The sequence below is a fragment of the Aedes albopictus genome, chromosome 3 (assembly GCF_035046485.1).
Source record: "Aedes albopictus strain Foshan chromosome 3, AalbF5, whole genome shotgun sequence".
In the NCBI taxonomy this organism is placed as follows: Eukaryota; Metazoa; Arthropoda; class Insecta; order Diptera; family Culicidae; genus Aedes; species Aedes albopictus.
In genome coordinates, this window is record NC_085138.1 from 356091325 (window position 1) to 356111460 (window position 20136).

The 20136-nt window shown below is 35.9% G+C and overlaps 1 protein-coding gene across 1 annotated transcript in view; it reads left to right on the plus strand.

Annotated features, from left to right (window-relative positions):
- The window catches only part of LOC109408718 (roundabout homolog 2), a 493067-nt gene that overhangs the window by 464308 nt on the left and 8623 nt on the right, over positions 1–20136 (plus strand). Inside the window, exons 7-8 of the mRNA XM_062855310.1 lie at positions 9354–9442; positions 9584–10072. Coding sequence (XP_062711294.1) covers positions 9354–9442; positions 9584–10072 — 578 coding nt within the window. The remainder of the gene's footprint in view (positions 1–9353; positions 9443–9583; positions 10073–20136) is intronic.

Below are 20136 nucleotides of genomic sequence, written 5' to 3' on the forward strand. Positions count from 1 at the left end.
TGAATTTGAGTGCAACAAAACGACGACTATTTTCCATTAGTCCTAGCTTGCGACCGACGACGGCGACGGTGCAGTGTAGGACACATGCAATATGCAACGCAGGGGATGTCCTGCTGTCGTCTTTCTGTGCCATGTTTTGCTGATCTGGTGTCTGAGGGTGTGTGGAAGAATTGTGTTCTCCAAGAAGAATAGAAGCCTTCGGGGTCAGTCAAAGAGAATTTTGTATTACTGTTTCAATATTTGCTTCATGTTTAGCATATTTATGTACTTGGGTTTTGTTCGATATTTTTATTACGCTCTCCATGTATCATGCTTAACCCTCTAATACCCAAATTTTTGATTTTGATCTAAATGTCATTTTTCGTCATCTAAAATCGATTTAAACATGTTTTGGAAGATGATGCTTTTTAATTCTCGATTTCGTGAATTTCAGTTTTTGATTTTTCTAATTTTTATTTTTGAACATCCCCACACTTTTATTTTTTTCCTGGAAGCCAATTTGGGGAACGCATTTTTTTGAGATGAAAACATTTTGAGATTTTATGATTATTGTTGAAATTTTATTATTTTAATTTTTTTTTCACAGAAAATTTTATTTTCCGTGTAATTCTAAGGAAAATTATTTTAGAGTGTATTCGATTCCCTTAAACTATTAAACAAGGATAGAGTGATTTGGGAAAAAAATTAAAATATGTTAATTGTAGCGATTCAATACAAAATAAACAATGACTTTTAAAAGGTGACTAAAACATCAATTTTTCAATGATTTAAAAAAAATGTAAATACGCTTTATAATACACCAAAAACCATTTTGAGGTACACAGAACAGTCCTAAATAGGGAATCGCGCCACTTGGGCGGTGGCTTCTATATTCGTCTGTTTTCTACTATAACTCAGTCAAATTTGAACCAATTGACAATACTTTTGAAATGTGGTGAGATAGGTATAGTATCTACCCGTGTACAACATTTCAAGTCAATTGGTTCAAAATTGACTGAGCTATAGTGGAAAACAGACGAATATAGAAGCCACCGCCCAAGTGGCGCGATACCCTATCAGCCAAAAATATAAAAAAAAGATTTTTCACGAAACAAAAATTACAAAAATGCTCAAACTATACCCCGTCTAAAGGCGGGATTGGGTATTAGAGGGTTAAAATAAGCTTGATTAAAATGTCAAGCTTGATATTCTTATAAGCGAAAAGGAATTTCTACAGAAATCTATACACAATTCCTTTCCTTAAAACTGTTCAAAAGGATGCTCAATTCCTCCTTGCAATCTTTTAGGAAATCTTTCTGATTTTTTTAAAGAATTTCTTTAAAAAAACACGCGAAGAACTCCTTCATTGTTTTTTGTCAGTAATTTTTGTGGAAGTCGGGCTACTTTAGAAATTTATTAAAATAAATCCTTTTGTTTTTTTTTATGGAGATTGCTCCACGAGTTCCTCTTGAGGTTCTCCAAGAATTCCTCCAAAATTTTCAGCACGATTTTTTTTTTAAATTCGTTCTTGATGAGGAATTTCTAGGGGAATTCACCAGAACTTGCTCCAAGAGAGATTTTCTCCTGCAATTCTTACAGAACAATGGCATGTGTTACACAGCCTTCTTCCGAAAATTCCTGAAAAAATACCAGGAGGTATTTCCGGAAAAATACTGGAGGAATCATCAGAGATGTTCCAGGAGGAATATTCTGGGAAAATTACTTGAATATTTTCGAAAAAAAATAATGGAGGAATATTCGGAGAAATGTCTTTAGCCTTTCTCTTAAAAATTCTTAAAGGAATTCCCGGAGGAATTATTGAAAACTTTCATAGCAGAATTTCTAAAAAAAAGGTTTTTTTTATGGATTTTATCTTCGTTGAAATTCCTAGAATATTACTAGGAGGAATCACAAGAAGAATTCTCGAAGGAATCCCAGGGGTCTTTCCTGGTGAAATCTCTACAAGAAATCCCTCCAAAGATTTATCTGAGAACTTTTCGGAAATTACTTATAGAACCTCTCCGGGATTTAGTTTTCTTTTCAATTTTCTTAGAAATTTTTCTAGAAATTCCTTTAGCGAATATTCCTTTCTCTGGTGAATTTCTCTACAAATTTCTTCGGGCTTATTTCCTGGAAATTTCTTTGTTTGGGATTTTTTTTTTCAGATAATCCTTCGTGAATTTCCCTTGAAATTCTTCTAAAAATTCCGTTGGCAATTTCCCCACAATTTTCTGTGGGAATTTCTCAAAAAGTTTCACTAGGATTTTTTTTTCAGAAATTACTTCAGGAATTTCTCCAGAAATTCCTCTAAGAATTCTTCCAGAAATTCCATTAAAAATTCCTCCAGAAATTAAATTGAAAGTTCCTCCAAAAATAAAATTGGAAATTTCTCCTGATTTTTTTTGGAAATTTCTGCAGAAATTTGTTTGAAAATTTCCATAGAAATTTCACTGTGATTTTTCCAGAAAATTCTTCAGGGTTTTTTTTTAATTCCTTTGGGAATTCCTACAGAAATTATTTAGGACATTTTTTCTGCAATTTCTGGAATTTCTCAGGAAATCGCTCTGGGAAATTCTCCAGAAATTATTTTATGTTTTTTTTTAATTCGTGTCGGTGCTTCATAGAAAATTCCTTCAGAAATTTATTCTTGAATTTCCCCAAAAATTTCTTTGGATTTTTCTTCTGAAATTCCTAAGCTAATTTCTCCACAAGCTTTTTCAGGAATTTCTCAAGAATATCCTTCGTAAATTTCTCCAGAAATTCCTTCGGGAAATTCACCAGAAAGTGCTCCGGGATTTCTTTCAGAAATTGCTGAAAGAATTTCTCCAGAAATTCCTTCGGGAGTTTCTCCAAAAATTTCTTCGGAAATTTCTCCAGAAATTCCTTTGGGAATTTCTCCAGAAATTCCTTTGAAAAATCTCAAGAAATTCCTTTGGGAATTTCTCCAGAAATTTCTTTGGTAATATCTCCAGATATTCCTTTAGGAATATCTCTAGAAATTTCTTTGTGAATTTTTACAGAAATGTCTATGGGAATTTCTCTAAAAATTTCTCCAGAAATTCTTTCATCAAATTTTTCAGAAAGTCCTTCGGGAATTTCTTTAGTAATTCTTTTGGGAATTTCTTCAGAAATTTCTCCGGGAGTTTCCCCAGAAATTCCTGCGGGAATTTCTACAGAAATTCCATTATTAATATCTCCAGAAATTCCTGTGAAAATTTTTCCAGCAATTGATTCGGAAAATTCTCAAGAAATTAATTTGGAAATTTGTACAGAATTTACTATGAGAACTTCTCCAGGAATTCCTTTAGGAATATCTCCAGAAATTCCTTCGGAAGTTTCAACAGACGATCCATTGGAAATTTCTCTAGAAATTTCTCCAGAAATTCTTGCATGAAATTCTCTTGAAAGTCCTTTGGTAATTTCTTTAGTAATTTCTTCGGGAATTTCTTCAGAAATTTCTCCGGGAATTTCTCCAGAAATTGCTGCGGAAATTTATCCAGCAATTCCTTTATATATGTCTCCAGGAATACTTTTGGGAGTTTTTCCAGCAATTCATTTGGAAAATTCTCCAGAAATTCGTTTGGAGATTTGTCCAGAATTTTCTTTAAAAGTTATTCTAGAAATTCCTTTGGGAATATCTCCAGAAATTGCTGCGGGAGTTTCAACAGACGTTCCTTTGGGAATTTCTCTCAAAATTTCTCCAGAAATTCTTTCATGAAATTCTCCAGGAAGTCCTCCGGGAGTTTCTTTAGTAATTCCTTTGGGGATTTCTCCCGAATTTTTTTTTGCAGATTTTTCCAGAAATTCCTTTGCAGATTTTTCCAAAAATTCCTTTGGGAATTTCTCCACAAATTCCTTTGGGAATTTCTCTAAAAGCTTATTTGGGAATTAATGCAAAAAATCCTTTGGGAATTTCTCCAAAAAATGCATTGGGAATTTCTTGAGAAATTCCTTTGGTAATTTCTCAAGAAATTCCTTTGGGAATTTCTCCAGAAATTCCTTTGGAAATTTTTCCAGCAATTCATTTCAAAAATTCTCCAGAAATCCCTTTGGGAATTTCTCCAGAAGTTCTTTTGGGAATTTCTTTGGGAATTTCTCCAAAAATTCCAGAAATTCTTTTGGAAATTTCTCCAGAAACTCCTTTGGGAATTTCTCCAGAAATTCCTTAGGGGATTTCTCCAGAAATTCCTTTGGGAATTTCTCCAGAAATTCCTTTGGAATTTTTTCCAGAAATTCCTTTGAGAATTTCCCCAAAAAATCCTTTGGGAATTTCTCCAGAAATTCCTTTGGGAATTTCTTCACAAATTCCTGTGGGAATTTCTCCAGAAATTCCTTTTGGAATTCCTACAGAAATTCCTTTGCGAATTTCTCAAAAAAATCCTTTGGGAATTTCTCAAGAAATTCCTTTGGGAATTTCTCAAGACATTCCTTTAGGAATTTCCCAAGAAACTCCTTCGGGAGCTTCTCAAGAAATTCCTTTGGGAATTTCTCAAGAAATTCCTTTGGAAATTTCTCAAGAAATTCCTTTGGAAACTTCTCAAGAAATTCCTTTGGAACTTTTTTTTCCAGAAATTCCTTTGGGATTTTTTTTAGAAATTCTTTTGTGAATTTTCCCAGAATTTTTTTTTGGGAATTTCCCCAGAAATTCCTTTGGCAAATTTTCAAGAAATTCCTTTGGGAGTTTCTCCAGAAATTCCTTTGGAAATTTCTCCAGAAATACCTCTGGGAATTTCTCCAGAAATTTATTTGGATATTTCTTCAGAAATTCCTTTGGGATTGAATATCTCCAGAAATTTCTTCGGGAAGATCGTCTGTTGAGTTCTTTTGGGAATTTCTCTAGAAATTTCTTCGGGAATTTCCCCAGAATTGTTTTCGGGAAATTCTCGAGAAAGTGTTTCTGGAATTTCTTCAGTAATTCATTCTCCAGAAATTTCTTCGGGAATTTCTCCAGAAATTGCTGCGGGAATTTCTCCAGAAATTTCTTCATGAATGTCTCCAGAAATTCCATTGGGAATTTTTCCAGCAATTCATTTGGAAAACTCTCGACAAATTCCTTTGGGAATTTCTGTAGAAATTCCTATGGGAATTTCTACAGAAATGTTTTTGGGAATTTCTACAGAAATTCCTATGGGAGTTTTCTCCAGAAATTCCATTAGGAATTTCTCCAAAATTGGCTGCGGGAATTTCTCCAGCAATACTTTCGGGAATTTAAGCATCAAATCCGCCACCCATCACCACTCAACGAACCAAGCATCGCCACCCCACTGCGTTCCGAAATAATTAAATTGTAAAATTGTGAACATATGATACTATGAAAAGATGAGAGGTTTTGTGCCTTCTGGAGGAAGGAACTTCAAAGGAGTTCACCCCCAGGGGGTTTTCCTACTCCTGTAAAATGTAAATAAATAAATCTATCTATATATATAAAAATGAGTTTGAAGTCCCTTTGAGGCAACAAAACTCGCGAACGGATGAACCGATTAGCATGACTCTTGCGCGGATCGATTCATATTCATGGTGGCTGTGTTTATAAGTAAAAAAAAGTTAGGAAAATCAACTAGAAAAGTAAGAAAATCGACAAAGTACTGATTTTTCATGAGCTGGAATGGAAATCAACACGATCGAAATGAAACCAATCTAGAGTGCGCTGCTATTTTGTGCTCAACAGTTGTCAAACCACAACGAGACGGCAAGACAACGTTTGCCGGGACAGCTAGTAATAAAATAAAAAATGGAAAAATAATTAAAAAAATAAATAAAAATGAATGTCTCCAGAAATTTCTTTGGGAGTTTTCTAGAAACTCCTTTAGGAATCACTCCAGAAAAAATACTCATGAAATTTCTTCGAGAATTTCTCCAAATTTTTTTCAGGAAATTCTTCGGGAATTTCTCCGGAAGTTCCTCCAGAAATTCATACGAGAATTTTTCAAAAAAATAATCATACGGGAATTTCTCCAGAAATTCCTCCGTGAATCTCTTTGGAGCCCTCCAGGGATTTCTATAGGGACCTTTCTTTCGAGGATTGTTCCAGGAAATCTTCCGGGAATTTCTCCAGAAATTTCACTGGGAAATTCTGTAGATATTATTCTGGGAATTTCTACAGAAATTCCTCCGGAAATTTCTCTGGAAATTTCTTCGGGGATTTTTCCTTTGGAATTTCTTCAAGAAATCCTTCGGGTTACCTCGGTAATTCCTCCTGAAATTGATGCGAGATTTTTCCCAAGAATTCACTTGGGAATGGCCACAGAAATTCATTGTAGTATTTCTTCAATGATTCCCTCGGGTTTTTTGCTAAAAATTCCATCGTAAATATTTCAAATTTTTTTTCGAGGATTTCTCTAGTAATTTTTTCGGGGATTTCTCCGAAATTTCCTTTGGGCATTTTTCCAAAAATTATTACGATGATTGCTCCAAAAATCATCAAGTTTTTTTTTTCCTGAAATTACCTAGAGGATACACAAATTTCTTCAGAAATTATCAAGAAATTCTGGAGATTCCTGCAGAAATTACTTCTGGAATTTCTCCAGAAGTTCCTTCCGGATAGTTTTCTTGAAATCTTTTGGTAATTTCTCCTGAAATTGTTTGTTGATCTCTCCAAAAATTCTTCCGGAAATTTCCACAGAAAATCTTTGTGGAATTGTGGAGTTTTGTAAACTTCTTCTAGAATTCCTTCGGAAAATTCTCCAGATTTTTTTTCCAAAATTCTTTCAGAAATTCCTTGGGGATTTCGCCACACATTCTTTCGGGAATTTCTTCAGAGAATCTCCAGGGATTTTTCCAGGGGTTCTTTCGAGGTTTCCTCAAGCAATTGCTTCGGAGATTGCTCCAGAAATTCTTCCAGGGATTTTTCCCAAAAATTTATCCGGAGATTCTTCAAGAATTTTTTTAGAAATTTCTTCTGGATTTTCTTCAGCACTTTTTTTTCGGATTTCTCCAGATATTCTTTAAGAAATTTCTCCAGAAATTCTTTCCATTTCTCCATCTTTCAAGAATTTTCCAGCAATAGTTTTGGGAATTTTTCCAAAATTCCTTTTGGAATTTCTACAGGAATTCTTTTTGGAGTTTTTTTCCTTAAATTCCTCCGGAATTATCTCCAGCAATTCTTTCGGGATTAAAAAAAATCTTTGGAAATTTCTTCAAAAATTCCTTCGGGATTTTCCACAGATTTTTTTTTTTCGAAAAATCTAGAGAACTTTCTCTGGGGATTTCTCTATTGATTTCCCCACAAAATTCTCTCGGGTATTTTCTCAATAGTTCCTTTGGGTATTCACCCAGATATTCCTTCAAAAATGTCCCCTTGAATTCCTTCGCGTGTTTCTCCAGAAATTTCTTCGAGAATTTCTTTAGAAATTCTTTCAAAGATTTCTCCATGAATTTATCCGAGTATTTCTCCATGAATTCCTTCAGGTGTATCTCCGGAGTTTGAGTAGGTCAGCTTTGGAGGCACGTTCTCCTCCATTTGGGAAATTGGAGTCAAATTCGGTTGGAAATTTATTCTGTATTTTTATTTTGAAGATGCCTTCAGGAACTTTTTCATTGATTTCTTTGGGAATTATTCAAATGTTTTTTACATAGATTGCTTAGAGGATTCTTTCAGGAATATCTCCGGGAATTTCTCTAGAATGTGTTCTAGGATTTATTCCAGAGGTTTCTAGAATTTTTTTCAAAACTTTCTGTGCAGATTCCTTTGGCCATCTATTTGCTATTTCCTGTGGGGATTTCTCTAGGAATTTATCAAGGGTTTTGTCCAATAATATCTGGAAGATTTTTTTTCATAAATTTTGCAGGAAAATTCCCCAGGAACGCCGTCAAATTGATTTCTTCCTATTTTTCTGCACAAATTCCTTAACGATTTTATGAGATTATTTGTGTGGCCAGCAGAAAAACTCGCATAGAACGCCAGCAGGGTACCCGGGGACCCACGAAATTGGAATGATCACATTTTTGTGATTTAAAAAAAATGTTGACTCATTCAACTCAAAAACTCATTATCTATCAAGATACTATTTGGTTGGACCGATCCGATCACCGTGATTTTCGAGAAACCCGTGGGTGTCGGCATTCCATGTCACAACAAAATTCTGCCCTTCAACTACGTCAATGAAATTTATTCAGGTGTTTTTAGATCTAGCAGTGTTTCAACTTTGTAGTCTCAATAACCATTTAAACATCGAGATTTGAAATCGGAAATGTTATCCGGGTACCCTGCCGGCCACATAAGGGTTAATTAAGAATATTTCCCGAAATTCCATTGGTATTTTTTGTAGGATTCCTTCAGATTTTTTTTGGAGGACTTCCTTTATGACTTTCCATATTTGTGTTCAGGTATTCCTCATGTTTCATCAGAAATATTTCGATAAATTTTTTTAGCAATATTTTTAGGGAAATGATTTTAGCTGTTTGCTAAGAAATTTCTCTAAAGCATAGATTTGTTTTGTTCTATACAAGCTCAAGGAATAGGTACCTTTGGAGATTTTTATGAGAAAAATCCTTTAAACCTCCCGGGAATATTTCCCAAAATCATTCAAAAAATCCTCCAGATTGTGTAAGGAGATTTTTCGAGCATTTGATTAATGGCATTACTGGTTTTTTTTCTCTTTTTTTTTCTTACGATTTTTTCAGGGTTTCATTAACGATATTTTCCGCAGACTACTTTATAGACTCTTGCACGAATTCCTTTATAATCTCTTTTTGAGAATAATCCAGGATACCACTGATAATCAAGGAAGAATAAAAAAACTAATTCTCCTGTTGATCTTTTGAGGCCAATAGTAACAGACACTAATTTTAAATTTTTAGAATTTTTGAAAATGTTCAACCATTACAACAACATATTGTACATAATTTGAGCACTGTTCTGAACAGATAGACAAGAGAGTAAAGGCTGTCAGAATATAGTATGTAGCTCTTCTACTTCAGAAACAAGCACATTGGTGCCAAATGTGCTCATGAATATTTAAGTGTGAAAACAGGAAGATTTTCTAATTTCAAATCATAAGGATGAAAGAACAAGTTGGACAGTCCATTCGATGCATTCCTACTCATGTTAGATCAGAAATCTGGCAAAGCTCTTTGTTTAATCCGAAAATATATTCCTTTTCCTGTTTCATGTTGCGTCTGGAAATCAGTGGAGCCTGTACAAACAACTCCTTCTACATTTTCGGCTCTGTCCAAATAATCCGGATTGGGATATCTTGCAATATTGTTCCTCCAAAAACTTCTCCCCCAATCGTCGTCTTTTCTAACACCATCCTACTGGGCGAGCTGCTGCCTAAATTCCTATTCCGAAACATAAACTAAACATTTTACTCTACTATCGGTTTCGTTTCTTCTAACCACAACCCAAATTGTCTTGCTATGATTTATGATTTAAGATCTGCAAGTCCAGGACAGTGGTTGGTATCGGTGCATTGCCCGAGTCGGAAGCATGGTGGCATCGTCTGCTTGGAGTGCGTACTTGACGGTAAGTGGAAATCCTTTCTACGAAACGATTCACTGTATTTATGTCTCCTTGTATTTAAGATGTGTATTTTGGAAACACGGTATGAATAATATTATCTAATGCAAACTATGCCACTTTTCTTTGCGACATCTGCTCTTCCAGGTTGAAGACAATCTTCCCAGCTCTCAGCAGCGTGCCTTCAACAGTGACCTACTGCCTGCAGCTCCCGGCTCACCGAAAGCCCTCAACATTACCAACAGCAACGTTACCCTAGCCTGGCCAATCCGAAGCACCAACGCACCCCCATCGGACAAATCCCGCTCGTCCCTCACCTACACCATCGAACAGTTCTGCCTGGACGACAGCAGCCAAACCACCTCGCTTCCACCCTCATCAGCATCCACTTCATCCCACCCAGAGGAATACGACGCCGGAGGATGGCAAATCTCGCTCCGACAGCTGGCTGGCAACACTGCCACCGTCACCGGGCTCCGTCCGGATGCGTCCTACCTCTTCGTCGTTCGAGCGGAAAATGCGTACGGTTGTTCGGGACCATCTGCCGTCTCGGTTCCGATTCGCACGCTCACGTCGGACGACCGGGTCACCGTGCCGGCCGAGATGGAAAGCGCCCGGAACGTCCTCAGCGGGAAGGTGAGTTTGTCAGATTGTCTTCTTTCCTGGTTGTTGTGATTTATTGGATGGCCTACATTTTGGGCTTGATGAGAGAAATGGTGGGTGCTTCCAACTGAACGCACACGAGTCCTTTCCACATGTCACCGAAGGATAGAACTCATTTCGCTGAATGATAGATGTGATGAGGCTTGGCATTCTTGCGTGTGCAAGTAGTTTTTGGGAAGCATGAAGAATTTTGATTGGCACATGTCAGTCGCGTGATGGACTATAGGCAGTGGTGCAAAACTTTTAGAAGTGTCCTAAGATCTCAGATTATGATTCCTCCGGGAATTTAACTGACACTTCGTCTCAAATGTTCGATTTTTTATCCTATGGCACGAGCTCCTTGAAAACTCTATTAGAGAATGCGTATTTGTTGTCAGTGTTTGTGAAGTGTTTGCTGAACACTACAAATGCATCGTGTCCCACGTTGGACGACATATTAGGCCGGAACAAATCTCATTTTCCTCTTTTGTCACAGTGATCGTTGACTCGTCAAGGGGGGCTTCATAAATAATAAACGTATTTGATGAAAAAATACCCAAACAATTAAGCAAAATCGGTAAACTCATAGGATTTGTTAAGAAATTTTCTGGGTAACTCTAATTTCACCTTATATTTTCAAAATTTCTTGAAAATTTATTTGTATCCCCCCTCAAAACGTTGAATTTCGACCAAAATTATCCGAGGGAGAGGTGACATAAGAGAAAATCGAAATTTGTGTCAGCCTTATTGAGCTTACAAATGCTCATTTTTAGTTCCCGTGTCTGGCCCATTTGTGTTGTGATATAAAAATAATATGGAACGTTACAAATGCACAAAACACAGCATGCAACACATAACATAAATTGAGGGGGTTAGAAGCAAAGGGGTATAAGTGACAAAAACCCACTTTCGAGTAAATGAAGTTTAAAGTTTTTCACCAATTTTTCATCCCATACAAAATGTATGGAGTTTCAAAATCTACCCAATTTTCTACGATTTATTGTATGTTTCCTAATCATCGTAAAATTAATCTAAAAAAGTTCCTGAAAGCTTGAAATATGAAGAATTTTTTGATATGCTCAACTCAAAATCGACAAAATGGTCACTTACACCCCTTTGATTCTGGGCCCCTCAATTATGCCCAGTCATCCCATATGGATAACGAAGTCCGAACCCAGGATGAGGAAGTTTCATAATTGTTCTTAGTCCACCACTCATCCTAGAATTTTTTGTTTGTTTGGCAGTTCGCCTTTTAGTTCGCAGCATCTTTTGCTGCATTCATAGCTTGTTTTGCTGTCTAGGACTTTCTAATCCTAAGGGGGCATCCTAACTCGGGCCACAATACAAGACCGTCTACATTGTGATGTCCGTGCTAGGGGACGATTTGCGCGTTTTGTACTTGATCGTTTCCAGAAACATACTAAATAAATACTAGGGACAGATTCACAAACCAGAGTATAACGTATAGCACAAACTAACAAAACGTACACAAATAAATACAAACGTAACATCCTTCAGAGATTTGTTCAAAAATACCTTATTAGATTTCTGCATGGATTTTACTAAGAGTTATTCGCTACCAAAATCCTTGCAGCCGAATGATGAGTTTTGCTGAAGTGTATGAACTATGCATAAGAGGATCCAGTTGAAAGAGTCCATCTTCTTGATATCTGAACTCCTCAGGGTACTTACCTTACCGGTTTGGCTAAGGCCTGGGTGATCTCTGCTGTACATAGGAAACGTATCCCTCCATTCTGCTCGGTCCATGGCTGTGTGTTTCCAGTTCCGCACTCTGCCAAGGGTCCGCAGATCATCCTCCACTCCTCAGGGTTTCTTTCAGAAATTCCTGCTGGGATTCCTTCTGAAATTCCCTTTCAGAAGATATGTTTTTTTTTTTTATCTAGTTCATTTATTTGGGGCTCAATCGCGTATAACGCTTTACGGAGCCGAGGATCTTTCTTTGTACTTAATAGTATACATTATACAGAGTAATAACTTTTTAATGATATCTGTTAGTAATGGGTGGAAGCCAGGGTACTCGTGGCAGCTCGAGGTTAGAAGGTCACATTTTGAGGGATGGACAGGGTAAGGATTGGGCCAAAGGTTTCACTGCTGCTCATCCGGGGGTAAATCGCATCTTGCTAGCGTATTCGGTGCCTTGTGGTGTTGGTACCAACTTGTTGTGGGACTTGGTTTTCCGGATGGCCAGGAGCAGCTTGGTAACACATAGAGGACAAAACAGAGAAAAAAAAACTGGAGAAGAAAACACAAGCAAATTAAACTTTTATACCAGCAGAGCGAAGAAAATCGAAAATACATCCCATGTATGTGACATCGCGGGTCCCCAACACATCTCTCACAAGAACAACCCTTTGTCTACCTCGGGCCTCAAGGGTATCCAAAAGTAGCGCTCTGGAGGCGTCATTATCCGGGCATTGCCAAACTACGTGGTCGATGTCATCATAACCGGAACCGCACTTAGTACAAACATTGCTCCAGAAGATATGTTAATCTCCAGTGACTTCTTCAAAATTTTATGGATTTCTTCATGAATTTCAGCAAGGGATTTCTTTAAAAGTTTTTGAAGGAGTTTTTCAGAAATTCTTAAAATCGTACAAAGTTTGCCTCGGAAATTCTTTCTATGGTTTCTCCAGGAGTTCTTTGAGAAATTCTTCCATTGATTTTTTGTAGAAACTCCTTCAATTTTTTTTTTGGAAATTGCCCTTCCGTCTCCTTGGATATCTTTAGAGATCCCTGCAGAATTAGTTCAAATGTTCCTCCAGGGATTTTCAAAAATTTTAACAGAAATTTCACAAACAATACTGAAGTATTCTTTAAGTAATCCCTGGAGGGATTTCTGGGAAATCTCAAGAAGATTGTCTCAAGAAATCTCCCAAAAACATCTAGAAATACCTTTAGAAACTTCTAGAAGAAATTCTAGAATTTTTTGGAGGAATTCTAGGACAAAAATAAATCATTTTCTGAAGTTATTTTATAAGAAATTACTGAATGAAAGCCTAAGATAATACTTAGGAGAATGCCTAAAAAAATCACCTTTAGATACGCCCTTTATTCTTTGAAAAATAACATCAGAGACTCATGGAGAAACTCTACAAGTTATTCCAAGGAAAAAAGCTTAAAAAACTTATGTTGTAGTGAGCATAGGCGCCAACTTAGGGGGGGCAAGCATGGTTTTGCCCCCCTCCCATATTTGACGATTTTTCGATTTTCCCATACAAAAAATCCACGCAGAAAAAACAATGTTAAAACCAAAATATTTGAGGTAAATTCAAATAAATTATCAATCTGTTCAGGCAACATAAATAAAACTGTTTGGAGCAAATCAAACGTCACATTTGAAGCAAATGCAATCCATGTTTGAAACAAAAATGCATCTTCTGACAGATGATTTTAGAAATAAATGTAAATATTTTTGTTTTTTTTTGTGGGGTCAGCCTTACGAAAATATTTGTTTTCCCATTAAAGTTCATCATAAGTCATTCCTTCGCTGGAAAACCCACCTCCCATGTTGTACTTTCAATGCCAATATCTTGTATACATCTATTAGATAACATAAACTCCCAAAAATAACGGGATTTCGTGGAGACTTTCGGTGAAACCTGCCTTTTTTGCAGGAGGAAATCTTTTTTGGTGTTGCAGCTGCAACTTGTGAGTTTTGTTTATATTCTCGACGGCGGAACGGAGGGCTCCTCAATGGGTGTTGTCGAAATAAATATGTAATTGAGTTTGTTTTAAAAATAAATATTTTAGATTTAAACGTTTCATCAGTTTACCGAATAAACATGAATATTTTTTCGGAGACGAACCAGCCTCGGGCTGAAAGTCTCGATAATAAAGATAAAAAAATGAATATTTTTGTTTCAAACGAACGAAATTTGTCTCCGTGTCAGAAAAACCAGGCTTTGCCCCCCCAATAATTTGACGAAGTTGGCGCGTCTGGTAGTGAGTACTGGAAATTCTGAAGAAATCTCCTAAAAAAGTCTACAGAAAAATGCAGACAGACGTACCGGTGGATTGTTTAAAGAAATCCTTATATACATTTTGAAGAAAATATAGAAAAAAGAAACTCCTAAAGACACCTCTGAAGGAATTTCTCAGACATCTCTGAAAGGATTTGTATACAAAACTCCCAAACTACAGTTTCTGAAGGAAATCTTGCTGAAGCAATGGAAAAACCGAATTCATTGGAGCATCGTGTCCCAAAAGTTGCTCTGTCGTCACCTCGCTTTTCGAAAAACAATCAAAGGGTGTCTGCGAGCGGTTAGGAAGACGCGAAACAAAGTTTTGCCTTTGAAAAGCTTTAGTGCTAAATTTTGCAGAAATCTTTGAAATAATACATGGAAGGACTGGAGAACCCTCTACAGGTATTCATATGCAAACTTTTTGAAAAAGTTCATAGAAAATGCTAAGGAATAGATTTTGCAAAAAATTCTGCCGGAGCTGTTGAGGGAATCTATGGGAAAAAAATCTGGAAGAATTCCCGAAGAAAGGTCTGAATAAATCCAAAGTAATGCCTGATATACCTGAAGGAACCATAGGAAAAATCATTGGAGGAACTTCCAGAAGAATATTCTGATAATTTTCGAGAGGAATTTTAGAAATTCACTAAATAAATGGAAAATTATGTGAAGAAACATCTGAAGAAAATCAAGCAGTGATTTCCGTAACAAAAGTTTCTGGAAAAAAATATCAGACTTCTAGAGGAAAATTCTAAAGGAATTTTTCTGAAAGAATCTTTGAATAAATTTGAAAAAAAAATCTCCTGGTATTGCATCTTTTAAAGAAATGTTTGGAGGAATTACTGTAGAATATCTTGAAAACTTTCCAAAAAATCCCAAGGAAAAACTTCTGGAAAATTTCTTACAATATTTCCGGAGTATTTTTTCCGGAAATATTTGAAGAAATACATGAAAGAATACAAGCATGTGCATGTGTAGTAATTCTTGAATGAATTTCCTATAGAATCAATTATGAAATCTCAGAAGGATTTTTTAAAGAAACTCGTGGAACAGTTTCAAGATTAATCTTTTGAAAAATTTCTTGATCCTGAAGAAGTGATAAAAAAAATTACTGTGAAAAGAATAAAATCTGGTGGAATCCCTGGAGTTTTTTTTTTCAAAGAAATCCATGATCAGAAGTGTATTCTTAAAGGATACTGAGAGTAATGTTTAGAGAGATTCTTCATAAACTTATACTTAAAAATTCTGCGATAATCTTCTTTTTGCACATTCCGGATTTTTTTTTATAAATCATTATAAAATCCCCGAAGGAATTTTTGCGGTGTCCTGGCGAATTTTCTAGAAATTTCAAGAAAAAATCGTTGAAGGAACAAGAAGAAACTCCAAAAAAGGCTTAAATGGCTCATTTTGACATTTTTCACAAAATTGGTCATAACTCAGGAAAGAAAAAAAAGTGTTCCACAAGTTTCAACGATCAAAGCTTCTCAAAAATATTTTTTTTTAATTTTCCACGGATTCGGGCATAGTTTTTCCGGCTTTCCTTCACGATTTTTGTCAACTGTGGAAAATTTTGTGGAAAACTTTGTCCAGTTCATATTTTTTTGGATTTCTTTGAAAATTTGTTTCCATTTTCTAAATAAAAACTTTGTTTCTCCTAAGCTTCGTTTTTGAGTTATGATTTTTCAAAGTAAGGAGTGTCAGAGGAAAACAAGAAATTTCCACCTGAATTTTCCGGGAAAATAGGCGGCCCAGAATTTTTCTCGATTTTTTATTATTCATTTATCCATGAGCCCTGCCTGTGGAAAAAGTTTCATGAAAATCGGAGACCCTTCGGCCCAATTTGTACGATAATAAAAAAAAAATTGCCCACGTTTAAAATCCTTCTAAAACCCACTTATGTTTGCTTGGAAACCAACTGAAACCCTCAATTTTTTTTTCAAAAACTACTTGAAGCACCAGAATCCTTCTTCTTCTTCTTATTTTTATGGCTTTACGTCCTCACTGGGACATGGCCAGCCTCGCTTCTACTTAGTGTTCTTTGAGCACTTCCACAGTTATTAATTGAAGGGCTTTCTTTGCCTGCCATTGAATGAATTTGTATATTGTGAGGCAAGTACAATGATACACTATGTGCAACGAATCGAGAAAATTTTCCCGACCGGAACGGAAATTGAACACGCCGTCTCCGGATTAATCAATTTAACAATTAACCAAATGGCAATCCATAGCCTTAACCACTACGTTGAATGGAGACCCCAACACCTGAATCCCGTCCTCCTGAAATGCTTTGAAACCCCTCTTAAACTTGCGCGAAACTCCTCAAATTTACTGATTCGGTTGATTGGAACCCTCTTCAAAACACCTCAAAACGAACCAGTCCAAAACATGATTTAACCTCATGGAAAGCTTTATGAAAGCTTTGGAAACTATCAACAACTGCGAAACCTCTTGTATCGGCAATGGCCGATTCGCCATGAAACACCTTAAAGCCTCTCTGAAACTCCCCTTATACTCGCGGAAACGACTCCAAAACCTACTAAAATGCCTTGAAACGTTTCAAACTCATATTTTCCTCTAGGAAATCTCATAAGAGCCAAGGAAACTCCACCCAGACCCCCTGAATTCCGCATTGTGAAACTCAGAAACACCTAAAAATTCTAAGCCATATGTAACCTCTTTTCGAGCCTCCTGAGCTCTCTTGAGGCCTTCACAAACATCTGTGAAACTCCCTGAAACGCTTTGAACCCTCCTCATTCCTTAAACTTCATTGAAAGTCTCTGGAAGGGTTTTCACACAATCGGGAATCACAACCGGTGCTGTGAGCGATTTAATACACTGAGAAAAAATGTGTGGGATGAAATAAAATGCAAAGGAAAGTTTTTGTTTAAATAATGTACAATCCCGATCAAAAGTTTGGGGTCATCTCCTCAAAAACATGTCGTTTTCTAAGGCCCATATCTCCGCCAATTTGCGTCCGATTTCAAAACCCTAGGTCTCATTCAAAAGATAATAAGTCAAAGAAACTTTGAACATGATTTAAAAGAAACTTTTTCAAAAAAAATTGCATGTAAACTTAACCCAAAGTTGCCAAATTTTCTATAAAATGAATAAAAACTTGCGGCAGTGTCGTTGGAAATTGGGTCGACTAAATTTAAAGATGAGAGCGTTAATATAACCCATTTTCTATTAGCTTTCAACTGCTTTTAGAACTTAGCTAAAAAAATCTAGAAAAAAAAGTTATTAAGTAAACTAACTCTTCATGTCATCGACCAAAAGTTTGGGGTCATCCCTCAATATGATGTATCAGCCAAAAGTTTGGGATCACTTTCTATATACATGGAAAAGTGATTTGGTAAAATCTTCGTCATCTATAGTTCAAATTTAATCCTTTTTGGCTCATTTCAAAGATAACACGGTCCGACAATTTTTTTGCCCAGCTCCAAATTTCACTTTTTCTGATTGCTCCCGACTAGAAACTCATAAATCTGAAGTTTTGACCCTCCCCCTCCTGGGAGAGGGGAGGGGCATTGTTTTGAAATTTTGAAAAATCGAAAAATTTCGAGGTTTTTTGATCGCCATTTTGGCTAAATGCACGATATCGAAAAAGTAAAAGGTTGACCACGGAGCTTTAGGGGTTGTGCAACTACCAACAAAATTTCACGAAGATCCGTCAAGCCATTCTCGAGAAACGGTGTTTTTTACGAAATGATGTTTTAAAGATTTCTTATATTGCACGCAAAGAATTCAACTACTATATGGCACAATTGCTGATTTAACCATGCCGTTTAGCATCATGGTGTCTTCGAGGAAGTTTTTCAGTACAATAACGTGCTTCTTTTAACCTGTTGGTAAAAATGATCAATCCCACCAAAAGAGAGATAGAAAATTTACTTTTTGAATTTTTCAAGATACAAGGTTGATGTCTTCATAAAAGTTGTAGAAAATGCTGTTTTGAATAACTTTGTCGAAGACGCCAAAATCGTAACTCTGTTAGTTTTCAAGATACGTTACGTTTTTATTACCGGTGGCCCCTTGAAAGTGATTTTTTCCTCAATAACTTTTTTCACTTTTGATATTATTATATAAATATATTATATTATGTAATCATATTCTCACAGGTATAGGTCAATAGGTCAATCATTTTGTTTTTCTAAATAAGACAATTACTTGTACTTTCGCATTTGTACCCATTGACACATGGGCCGGGACGAACAGCTAGACTTTCCTTTCTAAGTAAGACGTAATAAGATATTTTTGTCTCACCGACTGAGGTGAGAGGTAACCAATCACAACAAAAGCAATAGATTAAGAAAAAAGACAATTACACCGTCTTCGACCTTGCGGCCTCTACAGACTGAACAATACAAACATTCGACAACGGACAACACATATAACACCCAGTGGCCCAGTGGAGAATTTTCCGTTTGACGAAAACTTTTCCCCGACTGGAGCGGGAATCGAACCCAAACTCCGAGGCTTACGAAACACCTAAACGACTGACGCCGATAACCGTTCGGCTACGAAGCCCATGAAAACAAAATAAGCAGCACGCAATGGTACAGAGCCGTTTCTTGCTGGACAAAAAGTATAACGGCCAAATTATAAGTTTTTGATATATGCAAAAATGTAGAAGTTTCTTCAAATTTTTTATCCTTTTTTCAATATTGGAGGTCCAAATTTTTCTTAGGATCAAATTATCAACTTGTTTTTTTTTTATATAGAGCAATGAATGTTCCACAAATCTCTGAATACTTTTTATACTAAGTCTTGTAATATCATACATTTGTGTTTAAGACTTAAATCTCGTATCCTTTTATTTTGTTTTCGTAATTATGACCATTTTTATACGAAAAATACCATAATCTCAAAATTTACTTAATCGCCTTAAACAAAAAAAAAAACCTTTTTTTTAGTTTCTTCGTCATTAAAAACTGCAAATTAATTCTTTTGAACAATACTAATAAATTTAAAATCCACTTGAACCATCATAAGATAAGAAGTGCCAAAAATAAACCATTTTTAGAAGAAACCCAAGAAAAACTTTTTTAAATAGGCTTATTAAAAACTCCATAATTCTACATAATATTGACAACATAGCTAAATCTAATAGTTTAGACATAGACTTAATAGTTAGTTGTTGGTTGATGTGTAAAGCCTTTAGTTAAGCTATAGATACGGCGCTGAACCGTGCGGAGCCGTGTTATCTAGATGTCCATGAAAACAAACACATTCTGTGTGCACCGCCCAAACGCCAAATAAGTGAACTTGTGCAAAAGCTCATATTTTTTTTGAAATTCAGCCATTCCACAGGCAACCAATGTAGTAGACGCTATATTTGATGGGTTTGTCGTTCATTGAAAAAATATTAGATCATATTTTATTTTTATGTTGACATTACAGTAATTAATTCCAACCCTCTAATACCCAACCCCGACTTAGGGCAGGGTATAGTTCGAATATTTTTGCATTTTATATCTGATAGCTAGGATTGATAAGCATATCTGAAAATATTTTTTACAACTCGGCACTATAATATATTTTTTTATACTTCCCGTTTCGGTAAGGTAACGGCCTACTTTTCCGCACGATACCACGATGCATTATGGTTCATAATGCAACTCATTTCGATTGCATTATGAGTCATAATGCAATTGTTTCATTGACAGCCTCAGTTTCCACGGCTAGAGCTTGAAAAACTGTGACGGTTATAGCACGGCATGCTTGATTCAAATAATGTGTTCAGCAAGATTGAGCACGTAGCCGTTCCTATTTAACCACAGCGAAGCACGATGATATTGATGGAAACGATTATATTCAAATGACATTTTTTTTTTCCTTGCAAAAAAAAAAATGTGTGCAACTCGTTGCAATACTCGATTTTTACAGCACTCATCATTTTGCAAATCGTTACATAAATAACTAACATGATGTCTTCTGAAGCGTATTTCATTTTTTATCATTCAAAAATTTATGTTTGGTGACCTCTCAGATGTCATTGTTTCTTTTGTATTAAATAGCGACAATTTACATATTTCAAAATTTGCCCCAACCATTCTATCATCATAAAATAGTTTTGCG